General features: G+C 38.2%; 1 protein-coding gene across 1 annotated transcript in view; it reads right to left on the bottom strand.

The window, feature by feature from the left end:
- Positions 1-883: 883 nt before the first annotated feature.
- LOC127430752 (ephrin-A5-like) overlaps positions 884-18,465 on the bottom strand; it is a 65,765-nt gene continuing 48,183 nt past the window's right edge. The window contains exons 2-5 of the mRNA XM_051680774.1: positions 12,319-12,611; positions 4,184-4,249; positions 3,951-4,025; positions 884-3,830 (exon numbers count right to left, since the gene is read on the bottom strand). Coding sequence (XP_051536734.1) covers positions 3,706-3,830; positions 3,951-4,025; positions 4,184-4,249; positions 12,319-12,611 — 559 coding nt within the window. The 3' untranslated portion in view covers positions 884-3,705. The remainder of the gene's footprint in view (positions 3,831-3,950; positions 4,026-4,183; positions 4,250-12,318; positions 12,612-18,465) is intronic.

An 18,465-nucleotide genomic window follows, 5' to 3' on the forward strand; every position in this document is an offset into this window, starting at 1 on the left:
GGCATTGCACATGTAAAAACCCTGTATCATATATTTCATGATAAAAAAGTATTTAAAAAAACTCAAAGTGAATGTGTTTCTAGTTTTCTATCTGCTGTTTTTGTGCAATTAGGAAAACTCCATTTTGGATGCATGCTCACTCACTAATGCATTGTGCTAGGATCCAAAGCTGCACTCCTCCGCTTGCTCGTTGAAAACACGGTGAAGATGGTAACTTAGAAACGCTCGCGCTGTGGAAACTGTTGAAAAAGCGCATATGCTCTTGCTTGTGGCCCCTGGCCACCACCTCGCTCAGCGTCTGTGCTGCTTCAGCTGCAGTCTGGACAAAAAAAATGTATGATACTGAGAAGTTTTAATCACCGGTGCATTGAAAATGCTGCAGTTAATCTTGAACTTGCCAGATTTGAACGGACGGAAGGCAAAAAAATACAATTAAAATAAAAATTGTTATTAATAATGGTTAAAGATAGTTGAATAGTTCACCCAAAAATAAGCTTTAGGAGACCTCTTCAACTTCGGGATAAGACAAAGTGCTGGGATTTGCAAAACTATTCGCACACTTTCGTGGACAACTGATAAAATCGGTATCTAATTCATTCTCATTTATCTTAACTGTATTTTCACCTGAAACACCTTTAATTAATTAATTTAAACTTTTCATTAAAACTGTTAAGAGTCATTTTAATGTAAAAACAAAAAACTTGAATTGGAAAATACATTCGTTTGTGGGCTAAAACTTATTGTCCCCACTGTATGTATGGCCTTTGGATCATAATTTTTATCATAAAGTTTTAAGAATATAGGTTAGAAAAAAGAGAAAGGAAGATTATGCTTACAGCAATGACAAATTTATTTAATCATTTTGTAATTTATTCAAGCTGCTCCAGCAAGTGTATTTACAAACAATGGCATTTGAAGATATAAAAACATGTCACATCATAATGTAAGTCAGCACTGTACCATCAGAGACGTCACAGCAAATGTCTAATATTCAGGCAACACAGCCAATGAGTTAAAGGAATTGGTGGTTTAGATGTCATAGTCTTCACAGCTGTATGACACAGCAGGTGTGCAATTAATTAGGAAATTAACACTGAGGAAGTATTCTGGGACAAAATAAAAAGAGAGATTTTCCTAAATGAGAGAATATAGTAACACAAATGCCTTATGACGAAAAACCCAGTAAGACAAGAGCTGAATGGAAAATATAGCCATTTCATAGTCACCAATGGAAATTGTGGAACCACATTGAAACAAACAGTACATGGACAAGAAAAGACATGGCAGTCATTACAAAAATACTGTTTCCTGAATTAAGTCTACAAAAATGTCCTTCTAGGTTTGTTCCTGTGACAATAAATGGACATCAACATTTCTTCTGGTTGCAGCAATGCATTTGGGGCTTTAAAATGTTCCGTAGGGGTTTCCAATTGTGATTAAGTAGTAATAGTACAGTGGTGCTTCTCAGAATGTAACAGCACACACCCCTAGTTGTTCTAACAAACTTTCAAACTTTTGACTGTTACTCAGAATTAAAGTAAAAACACTAAAGTAATCTGCTTGCAAATATATAGACAGAAAATTAGTAGTTCATAAAAAAAAGTGTATTTGATATCATGGTTTTTTGACGAGATTATTTCTTACTGTCTCATTTATGTCTTAATTCTCTTAATCTCTACACATCGTTTGCTAGACAACTTACGGATACATAGCATCCATAAGACCCCTGTCTTCCTGTGTCACCTGTTTAAAAAGAACCATAATAGCTAGTCTGTGTGAGCAAAATGATCCTTCATAGAACCCTGCTTAAACACAGCCACATATTGTAACAAATGCTATCGTTGTGTGATTTATGACTTTTCCAGTGGAGACAATTGCCATCAATATATAGATGTGAGTGGAAAACATAACCAATGACCCTTGCAGTGCATGAAAACCATTCAAACAAACAGTCCAGGGACTGGGGCAAATTTTTACCCTGTTTTTGTGTCTGTAAAACCCATTACTTTTGATCCCAGCAGGAGACCTCATCTTTCTCCATGTCAGGCCAAGTTCATGAGAGTAACGCTAGCCCACGGCTGAACTGGACACCGAGATCCTCCCATGCTGCAGTCGATTTTTTAATTCCAGAAATAACCCACATGAGGCCTCACAGTATGTGGTCTGCGTGCCAGGCACTTTGGACAACATCAAAGAGCCTATTAAATCACGTCAGGGTGTCAGCTGCCACCAGGGTGGAAGCAACGTTCTGTCAGCGTTCTGCTACTGTTTTAGTAGTTCCCAGATGAATTTTTAGCTCGCACAATTCTGGATTAAAAATAATAAATAAACAAAAATCACATGGTTGAAATGCATTTTGTGAAAAGAAAGTCCACGTAAGAATTGCGTTTTCAGGATATGAGAAAATAATTTAATTACCTTCACTTCATGCTTACAAAAATGAAACTGTTTTTGATACATAATGTGTAAATTAACAATTCAGCCTGCTCAGGGTAGACCAAATTAAAATGTTAATTATTTTGATTAGGGTAAAAAGACAGGAAGCATTTACAAAATCTGAATGCAAAACATTTCTCCCGCTTCCCCCCTCACCCCCATGATAGTGGACCCGTTAAGGGGGGCACTACCATTACTGTGAAGTGTGACTTGTCCCCTGATGGCCAAGATATGGATGGCAAATGGTAGCGGTCTAAGGTTGTTTTTCCCCGATGTCAGTTCAAGGATTGACTTAGCCCATAATCAGAAGTTATTCTGCAAAGTTGTTATTATTCATCTAAACAAAGAGTTAAGTTAACTGAAAGTCTGCTGCAGGTAGGCATTTTGTGATCCTTTCCTCCAGAATCCTGGCTGATGTAGCACAACAAAGTGTCAAGAGCACAAAGACTGAACAATAAATAAGAAAAAGATGAGTTACCAAACAAATTAGTATATTCATTCAAACAATTTATCAGTAAAACATCCATTTTGGCAGCTCCACTTAAATTGAGCAGTTTACTTCAAGAACACAACATCCGCCTTTCAGTCCCATACCTGTACACAATGTACAAAACGAGTGCTTATCTTTTTCTTTTTCTCTACGAAAACTCTTCAAAAATTGTTTCTGGTCACCTGAGCAAGAGTCCCCATGGACTCCTCTGGTTTAGATATTAAAAAGCTCCCTGCTCTCCCATTTTTAGTAGGGATGCTATTGGGCAACAATAATAGTGTGCCTTGATATCTAGAAGAGTCAACAGTTAAGTCCATAGTGACGAAATAGCTGTATCCCTCAGATAAAATTAGTCCTCTTATTGACAAGATTCCTCGGTTGCTCTGTTATAAAACTTCTCTTTTCTGTATGGTAACACTAAAAGCTGTCTTTGTGAAAAGTCATTTTTCTTTCTCTGCCCCCAATTTCAAGGCCCTCTCTGACATTACATAGGGGCATTCAGAGGACACAAACCTATTTTAGTGTGCATGTGTTTTTGTCTGTGTGTGTGTGTGTGTGTGTACAAGAGAGGGTTTCGGTGGGGTGGGGCCTCAAATTTTTCATTGAAATCCATCCAGTCATATCGCTGTGTGATGAGAAACGTTTATAAAGACTTGTAGCATCTTCTTGCATGAGAAACTACTTTTCAGTCCAGAGAGAATCTCATATGTTTTGTTAAAAGTGCTCATTTATGAGTCCTCTGTCATGCTTCATATGTGTCACTGTACACATAGAGGATGCTATAAAGATGAGAGCGAAGCCAAAAGAACCAGCACTGAAGCCAAGAAGGGCCCTACAGTCTCAATGCGCCCAACTGAGTTGACATCACCTCGGGAAGGCTCAGCAGATTCATGGCTCGTTCCATCTAAATGGAGGAGGAAAAGAGGGATTAGTGAGGGTTATGGAGGTGTGTGAAGGAATCTCATGAAACATTTAGACATTACTGTTAGTTTTTTGAAAAGGGATAAGCCTTAGATATACGAACCATTATTATTTTCTATCGAGTTAACATCTCCATCATTGATCTTGATGACACGGTCGTGACTTTTCTCGCAGTTGTCTGTAGGAGAAACATAAAACAGGGTGTTGTCAGAGTGAGGGTTGAGACATAATCTTTAACTCATTGCACTTTTGCAGCAGTGAAGAACGATTCAACTGCAGCCCATGTTTTGTCAGAAGCCATGCCAGGAGAACTCCTGAGGGGCTTGTAAAACTCACTAGAAGGTCTGACGAAAACTTTCAGCCGCAGGCAGCTCCGTCTTCCATTTTCACTGACTGTTGATGCTGTGGAAACATTTTAGATGGTCAGTAGTGGGCTCAATCGATCTGTGCTGCCCATTGTTAAATAAATCAGAGTCATCTTTTAGCCTTAGATTTATAAGGAACCAGATGGTTCAACACACCCACATAATACAGGAAAAGAATACTTTTGTGCAACTGTTTTAAAGAAAGAGCAGGACAATCTAATGCTGAAAATGACAATGCATACTGTAGCTTTCCAAAAAGGTGACAAAACAACATGAAGAAAATGAGGCCCAAGGTCATCAGAATTAGAGATTGTCGATATTGTTTTTATGAACAGTACAGTTTAATTTTTGTCCGATTACCGATATGCAGACCTGATTTTTAATTATTGTTTTATTTCTGCTTTTTGATACAATAACAATAATAATCATTATACTACAACAACAAATAATATTTTTTATAATATTTTTGTATATTTAGTATATTATTTTGATACCCAATTTTTATTCTAAATACCAATTATTAATTATAAAATAATATTATTATTTTAATAATACAAATAATAATAATTATTATCATTGATTTGTTATTCATTGATATTTACTAAAATGTTCATATATGATTATATTATATTATAAATAATAATTATTACTTCTAATATAATCAAATTATTTTAATAATTCTAACAATAAAAATAATAATAACTGTTATTATTATAATAATTATTATTAATTATATTATATTATTTTACAGTATATTATTTTATATTATGTTATGTTATATATTATTTTCAACTTTATTTAGTGCCCTCTAACTGTTATGCCTTAAATCTACACATTTCTCACTAGAGAATGCATGTCTGTTATGAAGGTAATTTATACAAACAATACATTAAAATTATGTAAAAAGTAATTCTAAATGATTATTCTAAATTCTAAACACCATTGTTTCCTTTTAAACACACAATGATGTAATGAAATAGTTGGGTGCTTTTCTTTAGAATTTGCCGGCAGACCTGATATTAAAAGAACCAATAACCTATTTTCTTTTAAATCTGTAAAAGAAAAAAAGAAAAATCAGTCAAGCTGATTATTGGCCTATCTCTAATCCAAATCATTTGTTGTGGAAAAACTCAGTTTCAATATATCCTCAGATATTACCTGCTATAGCAATTTGTGGCTGTCTACATACAAAAAGCCTCATTTAATTGCTTTCCAATGGCACACAAACCTCTGCAGGTTGCACAATCAGCATTCATTTCGGTTCTTACTGATAGATGCGGGCGGCACTACATTGGACATGCTGTTTCCCCTGTCATCTTACCAATGAGCCATGTTTCTCAATTTGTCCTCTCCAAAAAGAAAAGCTTATTTGCACTTTAAGAAGAACAGGTTGACGGCCTCTCTCTCCACTGTCCCATCTTTGTGCAGAATGTAATGTAATATGCCGCTGTCAGGAGCCGATGCAAATGAGGACCGAGGGGTGTGGGGGAGGAAAAGGCTTGGTATTTTCTCACAGATCACTCTGGATGTAAAGGTGACTAAGTAATGAGCAATGCAATACACTTCAATAAATCCCCTTCTTCTAAGCCTGGATGTAATGAGCATGGCTTGCACAAAATGCAATTTCCATATAGCCAATAAAATATGATCTTGATAATTCAATTGGTGGTGAGGCACCGCTTTCATTGATGTGCACATGTATTCCACAGTGATTTGAATTATTCCCAAGAGAAAAAAACAAAAACAAAGGCGCTGGGAAAAGGTAAAAATATTTACATAAAATACGCTTGTGTCTTTAGCCATTAGTAGTAGGTTGATGAATTGGCCTTTGCCTTTAAATTTGTTTACTGGCAGCTAATTGAACTCCCTGTTTTGGGCACAGAAACCATTAACAGCAGGTTTAAAAAAAAAAAACATTCTGGACAGCAAATTTGTACTAAATCTTACTGGCTTTCCTTAGTCTACTGGTCGTGACCTTTCCACAAGCGTCTTAGATGTTGATTGGTCACTTCATACATCTACACCTGCTACTTGAAGCTGTACTGGCAGCCAGTAACATCAACAGCTGCAAATGACAGATAACAGGCCGAAAGGCACACCTGCCACTTAAAGCTCTGTAATCAGCTGTGATGATACAAATGACTTCTGTTCAGCCTAACGGCCATATCACCACTGAATCTGAACTACTGAACTTTACATGGTCTCCACTCCTTCCTCAAGAATCTGTGGTATTGGCTTGCTGAAGGAATATACTGTGGCCCCAAAAAGTATTTGGACACTTATGCCACATTTAAGCACATATAACAAAATATTTCTGAGAAAAGCTGTAGCAGAAAAGCTGTTTGCAGATGACTCTTGGGATGACATTCTCTATCTAGTGCAACAAAATTCAGACATTTTTAAGTTTGACTTACAGTAAGTGTTCAAAGGTGTCCAAATAATCTTTAGGGCCACTCTATATCTGCTGGCTTGAAGGAATATATATCTGTTAAACACTTTAAATTGATATACAAGTGTCAAGACGAAGACATAACATGATTTTATCTGTTGACAGAGAGAAAAAAGAAAGAGACATAAGGAGATATGTAGGGAGAAAAGAATTATAACTCTTTTCCTCATTAACTGGCCAGCTCATCCTTGAGCCTGCCTACTTTCCCATAATGCACCATGGCCCTTCTAGCCTTGACCCCCATGATTCCCTGCTGTGTGAGGTCTCCAGCTGCAATTAATCTGCCTGCCATCTCCCCTCTCATCTGCACACCCTCATGACTTCAGGGAGAGGTTGGGTTAAATCAATGAGCTTATACGCTGTCTACACTGACATACTGGGGGTTTGTGAACTCTTAATCATGTCCCCGCAAGTATATTTACTTTGATTTGGGTGAAATTGCTTTTGTCTCATTCCTCAAGTCTGGTCTAGTTTGGAGCAGAATCCCAGTGCTGATTGGAAACATCACTTCAGAATTCCGCTGCGCATCGCAGTCTGGCACTCTGCGTTGAATACTACAATAAATAAAGGCTCAGCAAAAGTGTGTGCTGTGTATAATGACATGAAATCGTAATTATTTTAATGTACTATATATATCTATAGTATAACAAATATTTATATATTTAACATATATATTGTTTTAAGCAATAAATAAATAAATAAATAAATAATCTATGAAAATTTTGTGAGGCTTTAGCTTAAAACAAGAAAAACTATTTGCCAATGGGTTAAGAAAATAAACTTAATTGAAGAAATATTCTCTAAAAGCAAGTGTTATTATCTCACACAGTTTTGAAGGACGTTTCGATGTTTTTACTGGAAAACAGTGATTAAGAAAATGATTTTCAGAGTAAAAGGTGACAATAATTAACACTCTCAATCGTTTTACAGTGATTTTATTGGTGACTTAAATGACAGCTCTCGTTCTGTCAGTCATCAGAATCCCATTGCTGTCAGCATGTAGTGTAACTTACCTCTCATTGGCAGACATTAAGACTAGACTACTACACCAACTCTGCTTATTCAAAGACACTCTACACTGTCATGGCCTGGGCTGCTCATCTATGTCTCCTTTCCCACACAGCCTGTGTGGGATCCCTGTGTAGTCATACACCCGAGCTGCAGACAGCCAGGAGCAATAAAGCTCCCAGACACCACTATTCCAGCTATGGGTTAAGAGATCAGATGTGTTGTAACTGAGAAGTCTTGATAAATGAGGGAAAGATGGATTGATGCTACCTCTTTGAGATAAGACTCACACATATCTCTTTTCTCGCACATTCTTAAGTGCTTTGAGAGCACTTTGTAATGCAGCAAATAATTTTGGCTTAGGTACTGACTACGCCACTTGTAAGAAAACCACAAAGTATGGGATTCTTGTCAAAGTAACAAATCAGATCTGTGCTTTAAACATACAGTGGGAATGTTTTTGGTTTATCTTACAATATTATAAAGTTGGAGGGACTAGACTACAAATAGCAGTCCTGGTCTTTCGAAGCGGGCTCATATCAGACAGTCTGCACTGCCATTAGCCCCGCTCACACAGGAGGGAATGGCGGACTAAAAACCCTCCCTTGAAATTGGATTTCTATCCTCTGAGATTAAGATCAGACTTCCACATCGACCATATTGGAAAAACATGCTACCTTAAGCCATTCAGGATTCTGAGTTCAACTACAGTCATCAGAGCATGTTCACATTTGACCTGGAAGGCCGGGCCCTCTGATCCCTCCTGATCACTTCCTGAGCGGGTCGGCCTCGCTGACTGACAGCACAGAGACCATGGGTGTCACCCCTCTGCTCTCTCGGTGCGACCCCTCACTCAGAATGATTAGCCACCACACCAGCTAACAAAGACATTCTGTCTTCCACATCCTGACAGCATGCCATCTAACTAATAAAGAGACTGATTTAGCATAGCTTGATAAAAAAAATAAAAATAAATAAAAAATAAAATTATCAAAAAGTTAAGACAAAAAATATTAAATGTTTTTTTATTTTTTTTTATCCCCTTTTCTCCCAATTTGGAATGCCCAATTCCCACTACTTAGTAGGTCCTCGTGGTGGCGAAGTGTCAGTTGCCTCCGCTTCTGAGACGTCAATCCGTGCATCTTATCACGTGGCTCGTTGTGCATGACACCGCAGAGACTCACAGCACGGGAGGCTCATGCTACTCTCTGCGATCTACGCACAACTTACCACGTGCCCCATTGAGAGCGAGAACCACTAATCGCGACCACAAGGAGGTTACCCCACGTGACTCTACCCTCCTTAACAACCGGGCCAGTTTGGTTGCTTAGGAGACCTGTCAATCAGCACACCCTAGATTCGAACTCGCGACTCCAGGGGTGGTAGTCAGCGTCAATACTCGCTGAGCTATCCAGATGAGTTTTTTTTTACTAAAGCAACATACTGTATAGCCAAAGGCATTTTTTTATTTTTTATTTAAAACATTAAAAATTAAATTAAAATAAAATTATATTGTACATAATTGTAAAATTGAAATTTATTATATGAATTTGTATTATTTACAACTTTATTGATTTACTGATAATTACACTTAAAAATATCATTTTATATATATATATATATATATAAAATGATATTTTTAAAGAAAAAGCCACTTTTGAATCGCCAATTGGCGATTCAAAAGTGGCTTTTTCTTTGCAATTCTTCCCATAAGGCCTGCACCCCTGAGTCTTCTCTTTACTGTTGTACATGAAACTGGTGTTGAGCGGGTAAGAATTCAATGAAGCCGTCAGCTGAGGACATGTGAGGCGTCTATTTCTCAAACTAGAGACTCTGATGTACTTATCCTCTTGTTTAGTTGTACATCTGGCCTTCCACATCTCTTTCTGTCCTTGTTAGAGCCAGTTGTCCTTTGTCTTTGAAGACTGTAGTGTACACCTTTATATGAAATCTTCAGTTTTTTGGCAATTTCAAGCATTGTATAGCCTTCATTCCTCAAAACAATGATTGACTGATGAGTTTCTAGAGAAAGCTGTTACTTTTTTTTTATTTTTGACCTAATATTGACCTTGAGACATGCCAGTCTATTGCATACTGTGGCAACTCAAAAACAAACATAAAGACAATGTTAAGCTTCATTTAATGAACCAAATAGCTTTCAACTGTGTTTTCAAACTGTGGCAAGTGATTGTCTTGTACCAAATTAGCAATTTAGGATGATTATTCAAGGATAAGGTGTTGTAGTGATTGCTGATTGGGGTCTGTCTAGATTTGATCAAAAATTACTTTTTCAAATAGTGATGGTGCTGTTTTTTACATCAGTAATGTCCTGACTATACTTTGTGATCAGTTGAATGCCACTTTGGTGAATTAAAGTATCAATTTCCTTCTGAAACAGCAAAATCTGTACATTATTCCAAACCTTTGGCCACCAGTGTATATATATATATATATATATATATATATATATATATATATATATACTAAAAATTATAAATAGTAAACAGCTTACTTCTGGTTGCTAAAATAAAATACAAATATAATATAATAAAAATATTATTATTATTAAATTATATTATTGTATTTCTTTATTTCAATTATTATAAATGTTGTCTTTATCTTTTTCTACAATCCTTACAAATAGCTTTTGCAATAAATTAAATTGTTTCTGATATGATCACGGTTACTGAAAGCCACGGTCAAACTGAGTTTACATTGTGCAATCAATCTAACACCCCACGATTCAGTTTGAGCAGAAAAGACTGATTGCCGACACATTGTTTGTTTTATGTTCCCTTTACTTGTAATCCCACACAAATGGAGAAACTTCCTCTTCGCTTGAGAGAGAGCCCATAACAGTTGAATCATTAAACTGCGTCACACAGGAATGAGACATGTGTACTATGAATCCTTGTTTTCTGACTCGCATTAACTGTATAACTCTCATAGTACCTGACAGTACTATCACTTAAATAGAGATGTTTCCCATCCTATTATTCTTACTCACAGGCCTTTGGGGAAAAAAAAGTCAATTTTACTATGTTGCAATGTCTCTCTGATAGACACCCACATCATGCAAAACATTCTTATCACTGCTGAGATCTAACCCCTAAATACTATTTACTGTGCATTCCTAACTCTTTTTCATTCTCTCTATGTACTTCACTTTACCACATCCCCCTCCTCATTCTCCCCATCCCACCTTTCACATCCCATAAAAACATGTCCATTGTTTTATGCGCCCATGAGATCTGTCAGATCATCAGGTCGGATTCCACTAAATCAAACGCTACACATCTCCTGCGTGCGCCTGCATAAATGAACCCATCTTGGCCCTGAGCAGTTGGACCACTCCTGTGCCTTATTTTGTCTTTCCACTCCTGCCCTGTAGGGATCTGACTCCAGTTGTAAAAACACAGGTTTAGATGCTTGTTTTTAAGAGCCCTCTCACGAGCAAACGAAAGCTGAGACTAGGAGTTTGTAACAAAGACTCTTTAGAGGAAGACCACGAGAGTCAAGATGTTTTTCCCTGAGGTTCATGTTTTCCTTGTAGCCTATTTGCCAAGACTCCTGAAAAAAACAAAGTGATACTTGGCAATGACTTCCTTTCCTTCATGCTCGTAATCAGATCCGTATCCTTAAAGTATACCGGTAAATGTAGTGCTCGGGTTGCATTATCCTCCGCGAGGATGCTAATACAACATCCTTTTCAAGGTAATGTAACTTTTTCCACATTTAAACTGAAAACCAAACCTACAAATCTATTTAACATGCACAGTATTGGGTTCTGGTTACAAAAACACAAAACATCACTACTGTTCAAATGGTTTACTTTACTGCTAAACAAATAATTTCTGGACAAATTAGAGATGATTAGAGATCGCTTTTTCTACTTAATCAGTTATTGGTTTTTTGGTTGGTCTCTGAAGAATAATTTAGTGGGTCTCTAAAGAAAAGCATCCAAAAATGAGTTAACAGTTAGATATAGCCCAAACATAGAAGAAAATACATTAATAAATGAAAATAAATAAATGAAAATAAGGGCCATTTAAATCGTAAAAAACAACTTTGCATAGATATATTGCTATACCTAATAATAATAATTATTATTATTAGTAGTAGTAGTAGTAGTAGGAGTATTTAAAATGTCATAATGCATATTATAATGCAGTTTTTATTGTTGTAGTATAATGATTATTCAGTTGTTGGGGCAAAACGCAGAAATAAAACAATAATTAAAAATCGGTTCTGCGTTTTGGTTATTGATCCTTAAAGGGATAGTTCACCCAAAGATGAAAACCTATCATTATTTACTCATCCTCATGTTGTTCCAAACCATTCTTTCTTTTACATAACACAAAAGAAGATGTTAAGCAGAATGACAGCCATTCTCTTTCATTGTATAAAAAAAACAAAAAAACAATGGAAGTGAATTGTGACTGAGACTAACATTCTGCCTGACACCTCCTTTTGTGTTCCAAAAAGGCAAGAATGTCATGCGAGACTGGAACATCATGATGGTGAGTAACTGATGAGAGAAATTTCATTTTTGGGTGAACTACCCCTTTAAACATTAAAAAATAATCCATATAAGTTATAAACAACAATCTTGGTTGATCTCAAGTACAAATAATTAACACCATACTCACAGATATAGTAGTATTCCCTGCCTGGCCTAAATTCAAAACCCAATGAGAATGGCGTGAAGAGCTGAAACTTCTCGGAGAACTTCAGGGGCCCGTTGGGCGAGTGGGGCCGGTTGCACTCCCAGCGTTTGAAACCCTTGGCCGTGTGGTCGCACGAGCTGTAGCCATCATAGTTGACCATGTAGAGGACGTAGCGCTCTGTCCTCTCCTCAGGGACTGTGTCAATGTAGTGGGGACAGTATACGTCCAAATAATCATTAATGCATACGTCAATGTGGTAGTCTCCTCGGTAGAACCTACGATGAGATGGAAAAAGAGAGAGAAAGAAAGAGCCTATAGTGAGTTCACCACAACGAACCACCGGAGGAATGAGAATATATACGATATGAAATATTAGCAATGCCGTTATTCTCATTCGCACATTTTACGAGCCGTCAAAGCCCCTACTTCACAGTCAGGCCACTTCTGGAGGAAGCCACTTATTTAAGGGCAATTACCACAAATGTGAAATAACTTAAATCATCCAATCTCGGCTCACTAAAGATCATGGGGGAAATTCATAAACCTGTCATTGACATCGATGCTTTTAATGCACCTGAAAGAATTAGTTTTCCATGGGTGAGACACGACAGCTTGAATTATAGCACACAAAGGAATTTTTTGGAGGAAAAAATGTGCATCTCTTGTGCCAAACAGCCAACTATTCCAGACTTACATCTTGTTTATTGTAAATTGAGAGGACCTCAAGAGGATCTAACCAAACATAAATGACAATGGAATGTGCACAAATTCATTCTGACAAGGAAGCAATTTAAAAACATATACTCCCCTAGGCTCCATATTAGGTTGAATTTCCGAGGAGTTTAGCGGAGGTGGATACACTCAGGTCAGCTACTAACACACACACTCTCCCTGGCTGCTGAAAAGACCAGCACAGTTGGTGTTCCATCCAGGCTTCTTAACTACCTGAACCAGCAAGATTTTCTTGGTCAACCAGCTTCATCAGAAAGATTATGCAGGTCCACCAGCTAGACCAGCACCAAACCCATAAACATATACAGTAAATCAGCTTGGACCACCATGGAAATTCACACTGGTTTAAGCTGGTCTTTTCAGAAGCAGAGTCACCACTAAAAAAAAATCTGCAAAAAATGTCCTGATGTCACTCCACAAGACTGAGTACGTTGACGTAATTAAACATGACTGTGGTCTAATGACTCGACTTGTAAACGTTAAGTATTCAGTGGGAATTTTTGGGGTGTAGAGTGATCAGTAAGAGATGGAGAGGAGCTGGAGCCAGTGGACACCCAGCAATAACCCTGGGGAGAGCCAGATGAGCTTCCAGGGCTAACGTGAGGTTAGTGTTGCGATCCTGTTGTGGACAGAAGCACAGCTGGGCATGCTAACACAAAGATTTCCACTCATTATGGACAACAAAAGACTATTGAGAGCAGATCGAGCTTAAGACCTATCAGATTATCATTACGTGGATTTCAAATGCACTGCTGGAATACTGAGAATCCCTGTAGGTTTGGAAGGCCTGGCGGTGGTTTGGTGGTGTGTATGTAAGAGTGTTTGTGTGTGTGGATGTGTATCTACGCTGCTCAATGTCTGCAAGCACTTTGGAGCTATTTTGAAAACTATTGTTTACAACTCTTGGGAGCCACATTCATCTGAATGGAAAGCAAAATTGCAGCTGTGATTTTTTTTTTTTTTTTTTTTTTTACAGTGTACTTCCTGAATGATCATGCAGTCCAAAGTTTCCATCTCAAAATTTGCCATTTGAGAGTTATTTGTGTAACATGCAAATACGTCTTCTAAAAAGTGAGGTGTGTCATTTCTGCACCATTAGCGCCACCAAAGATAATGACAGTTTTCAAACAGGTTTCCAGAATCTTCCATTGGTTAGAAAAACAGATAGCCCCACCCCAACAACTCGAACAAAAAGAGCAATGTTTTGAAAGTGCTACAGAGCCACAGTGTTTACACTTTTCAAGTGAATCAACCTACGAATGGCTTCCTTATAATTCTCTCTGCATATTAATCTGGGATGGAAGAATGTTCCCTGACATCTCAAATGGAATGATTTAGTCTAGCGTTGACAAAAATCAATGTGATTTTGAGTTCACTTGCATTTTTCCAGATGGTGTACAGAACTTAGATCATGGGAATATTGCTTTATCATTCAACGTCTTAAACTAAGCTCTAAATTAGCCCCATACTTGGTCCTAGTCACAGCAAATCACGTTTCACCTGTTCATCATGTTAAATAACTCTAGTATCCTCTACTAAATGGCTATTTTTCCTGGATCACAGACAAAAAGATTTATGTCAAAAGTTTTAGGACCAAATAACAATCATTTTACCCGCTACTATATGGACAACAACACCTAAGGCAAATAGAGTGCTTCTCTATGTGTGTATCAGAAAAATCAATGAGTGTGAGGATTGAGTCACAGAGCAACATTGTGTTACATTATAATATTCTTACACTGCCTCTAAAATCAAATATCACCTCAGCCATTCATTCCCAATGTCTATCAGATGATCTCCAGTGAGTTATAAAGAGATCTGACCACATTAGAGTGAATAACAGCCAAGACAACTCATCAGTGTTGGTGTTCATTCACTCGTACTTTCATGAGACTGAAGAGCGATGGGCCAGCTGGTCAATAAGCCACACAATGCTGTGCCAATTCATCATTTGGATTAAAAAAGAAGCCCATTAGCAGTATCTATCAGGGCTACTTACACAAACATGGCACAAGTCCCGCAACAAAAAACTTCCATAATGATAATCCTTCTATTCAATCTATTCTTTCTCTCCCTTTCTCTCCCTTTTCCCATTTTTTCTCTGTATGTGCAAACAGAGGGTGATAGGTGATGACCGGGGCAGACCTGAGTCTAAAGAAAGGCAGGGCACTGGGAGGCAGTGGTCTCCTGGAGTTCATGATTAAAGTTGGTTCATCCCAAGGTCAGATTCCTAAGACTCAACAATGGAATGAAAAATGAAGGAGGCTCTTCACTCAAGAATTTACAGAGTAAGCCAAATAAATCAAAAGAACTCTCTGAAGTTGGCATTGATTTTCAATTGAAGGGAAGAAAATGGGCAAAAATATTAAACAGGCCAAGTATACAGGCTTCAGGACAAAGGAGCATTATTATCAGGGGTACCAGGCACCTATTTTATTTATTTATTTAAACAAGGAGGCACCAGTGGAAGTACTGGCTCACTTGGTGCCCTCAGCTTAGTTTTAAAACTTTGAGGTTCCCTAAATAAGAGTGAAAAGTGACAGTATAGTGGTAATGCTTTAATTAAGTGTGCAATGGGACCTGGGTTCAAATCCCAACCTAACATACTGTACATATATATTTTTGCTCTTTGCATTTTGATGCAACTCCTGTTGTGTTCCACATTAAAAAAAAAATCATGAGTTTTGAGTGACATGAGGATGATAGAATTTTCATTTTAAAAGAATAGTTCACCCCAAAATTAAAACTGTCATCATTTACTGACCCTTGTGTTGTTCTAAGACTGCATGACTTGTATGCTAGCCTCAGTCACCATACACATTCATTGTATGGAAAAAGATGCCTTGAAATGGTGGCTGAGACCAATGTCTGCCTAGCATCTCCTTTTCTGTTCCACAGAAAAAAGAAAGTCATACATGTTTTGGAAAACATGACAGTGAGTAAATGATTCTAGAATTGTTATTTTTAGGTGAACTATCCCTGAAAGGTAATGATATGTGAAAGGTGCGACTCGATTTAACAGACCAAATTTAGACATACAGTACAATAATCATGAATATATTTTTCTTTCTGGAAGTTGCATTCAAAACCCACATGGCTCCAAAACCCGAGGGGGCATGGTCCTTTATATTCTTAAGTAATGGTTAATGTGGCCGCTCTGAGCGAAATCATCAGCACACCTGCTTACATCATCCTGTAGGTGGTGCTCTTGAGGCAATGACTGACATGGCTCCCAAGGGTGTAGGTCAGCTAAGCCTCAAGCCCTCCAGGCCTTTCAGTGGCACAGATGGAGAATCTCCTCCTTAAGTTACAACTCTCAGGGCAGCAGCAAAGCAGCCCTCACACAGTTGTCCCATCATTCAGTGGGGAGGCAACGGTACATCACCCAGCGCCTCAGATATCACTCATTCACCCCTTCCAAAAGAATGTCTGCCCAGAAGCATTAACATCACACACAAACAATGGCCTGCCAGGACTTCAAGCTGTGCTGGCTTGGCAAACGCCTCAAAAGACAGATGAAGGTGAAGAAGGGGGGAAAAAAAGCATATAAGAGCCGCCTCTCTTTGTGAGTTTCCCATGGAAAATTCTCCATGTGAGATTTTCTTGAAGAGACAAGATATATTGCTTCTAACATTAAAAACATATTGGTATTTGTGGGAGGCATGTCAATTTTTCAGAAACATTGGCAAAGCACTTTCAACATTGAATTAAACAAGAAAGGCTTCATCAGTTTAGGAAGATACACTGGCCCCGAGAAGTATTTGGACACTTTATCCATACTTAAAAACGTCTGAATGTTTCTGCATTATCTATCAAAATATTGAACTAATAGGCATTTATTTTAAAAGAAATATAGCAAAAACACTTTTCAAGCATAATGTTTCACAAAAATATAGTTAATTTGATTAACTACAGCTGTGGTTACTCTGCTAGGACACCTGTGTGAACCTGACAGGAACTGACCTACATAAAAAAATCACCTTCAGACCAGTTGGCTGAAATTATTTGAAAAAGATCTGAGAAAAGCTCGAGCATACTTTATTTGCAGATGTCACATGGTTTTGGGCAGGCATGGACTGGCCATTGGGAGAACCGGGACTTTTCCCAGTGGGCCGGCCACGAAATGAGGCTGCCGCGTTATGCAGAACGCGCCACAAAACGGCGCCGCGATATGTGGAAGGGGACAGCAACTTTTTTGGGCCAGTTTCTATGTAAAATCCCAGGCCAAATTTTCTTCCCAGTACACCCCTGGTTTTGGATTTTATCTAATGCCATAAAATCCATACATTGTACAAGTGTAACTTAAGTGTCAAATAGTGTCCAACTACTTTTGGGGGCCAAAAGGCATATAAACAGAGAGAGAGAGAAAAGGAACATGAGTGAGTGAGAACGGGTCTATCGGTCTGGGTGAGATTGCTGCTTGTCTAACATGTATGATATGTGGAAAGTATTCACAGTGCCACAGGTTAATCTTCCTGCTCTCGTGTCGCTGTGATTAGTGGAGTGCAGTGTGGTATATGTCACTCATCAAGCAACAGGGCTATCCTGTGGTTAACTCCATGGGATGACACACACACACACACACACACACACACACACACACAGACAGGCTGATCAGACAGCTGAACTTTGTATGTGCACTGTGCTGTCCTATGTGTTCTTTCTTTCAAAACATAAATTCATTCACACTCAGTATATTTTCCTCTCTGGTAGGCTGCTTTTAAAATAACATGCTTCTTTAGATTGAAAATTTTAATTTTTGAGTAGATGCTATCTCATATAACTGCATTGACAAGAGCGCTTAGCACCAAATACACTCTCGTGGCCCTAATGCAACCACTTGAGGTCAGAACTGAAGGTCAGAGGTCAAGGATTGCCCATTATTAATGAAGGCCTCCATATTCAGAAGAGACTGAATATATTGACAGCGTTGACCCCAGGGTCGTCCATCTTGTGGGGAGTGGAAGTGTATTAAACACAGCCATCAGATAAATCTACCAGCCCAGCGAAGAAGAACAAATTATTTGAGCAAAACAAACAAGCAACAGCTCAACAGCACAAGCGAGAACGAGCAGCGTAAGAGTCGGTGTCTACCGACATCTAAGCAAACATGAACCTGCCTCTCACAGCAGGCTAGAGAGCTGACCTCTCCCAGAGGGGCCATTCCGCAGCTCGGTCAGCCCGTGTTGGTTTACAGCGCCTTGGGCAAAGTCGCTCTGCACTCAATCAAGACAATGTTGAATCAATTAAAGCAGAGGAGCGGCAGTTAGCAAGCCACAAAATCTGGCTTCAATCAACAACCCATGCTAATTGTCTGCAATGCTCACCCGCTGATTTACAGGTGACTTAAAACAGTCTAGAACACAACAAGTTTTGTTTATGACCTATTAAAGTGCT

Source organism: Myxocyprinus asiaticus, chromosome 40 (genome assembly GCF_019703515.2).
Source record: "Myxocyprinus asiaticus isolate MX2 ecotype Aquarium Trade chromosome 40, UBuf_Myxa_2, whole genome shotgun sequence".
NCBI lineage: Eukaryota > Metazoa > Chordata > Actinopteri > Cypriniformes > Catostomidae > Myxocyprinus > Myxocyprinus asiaticus.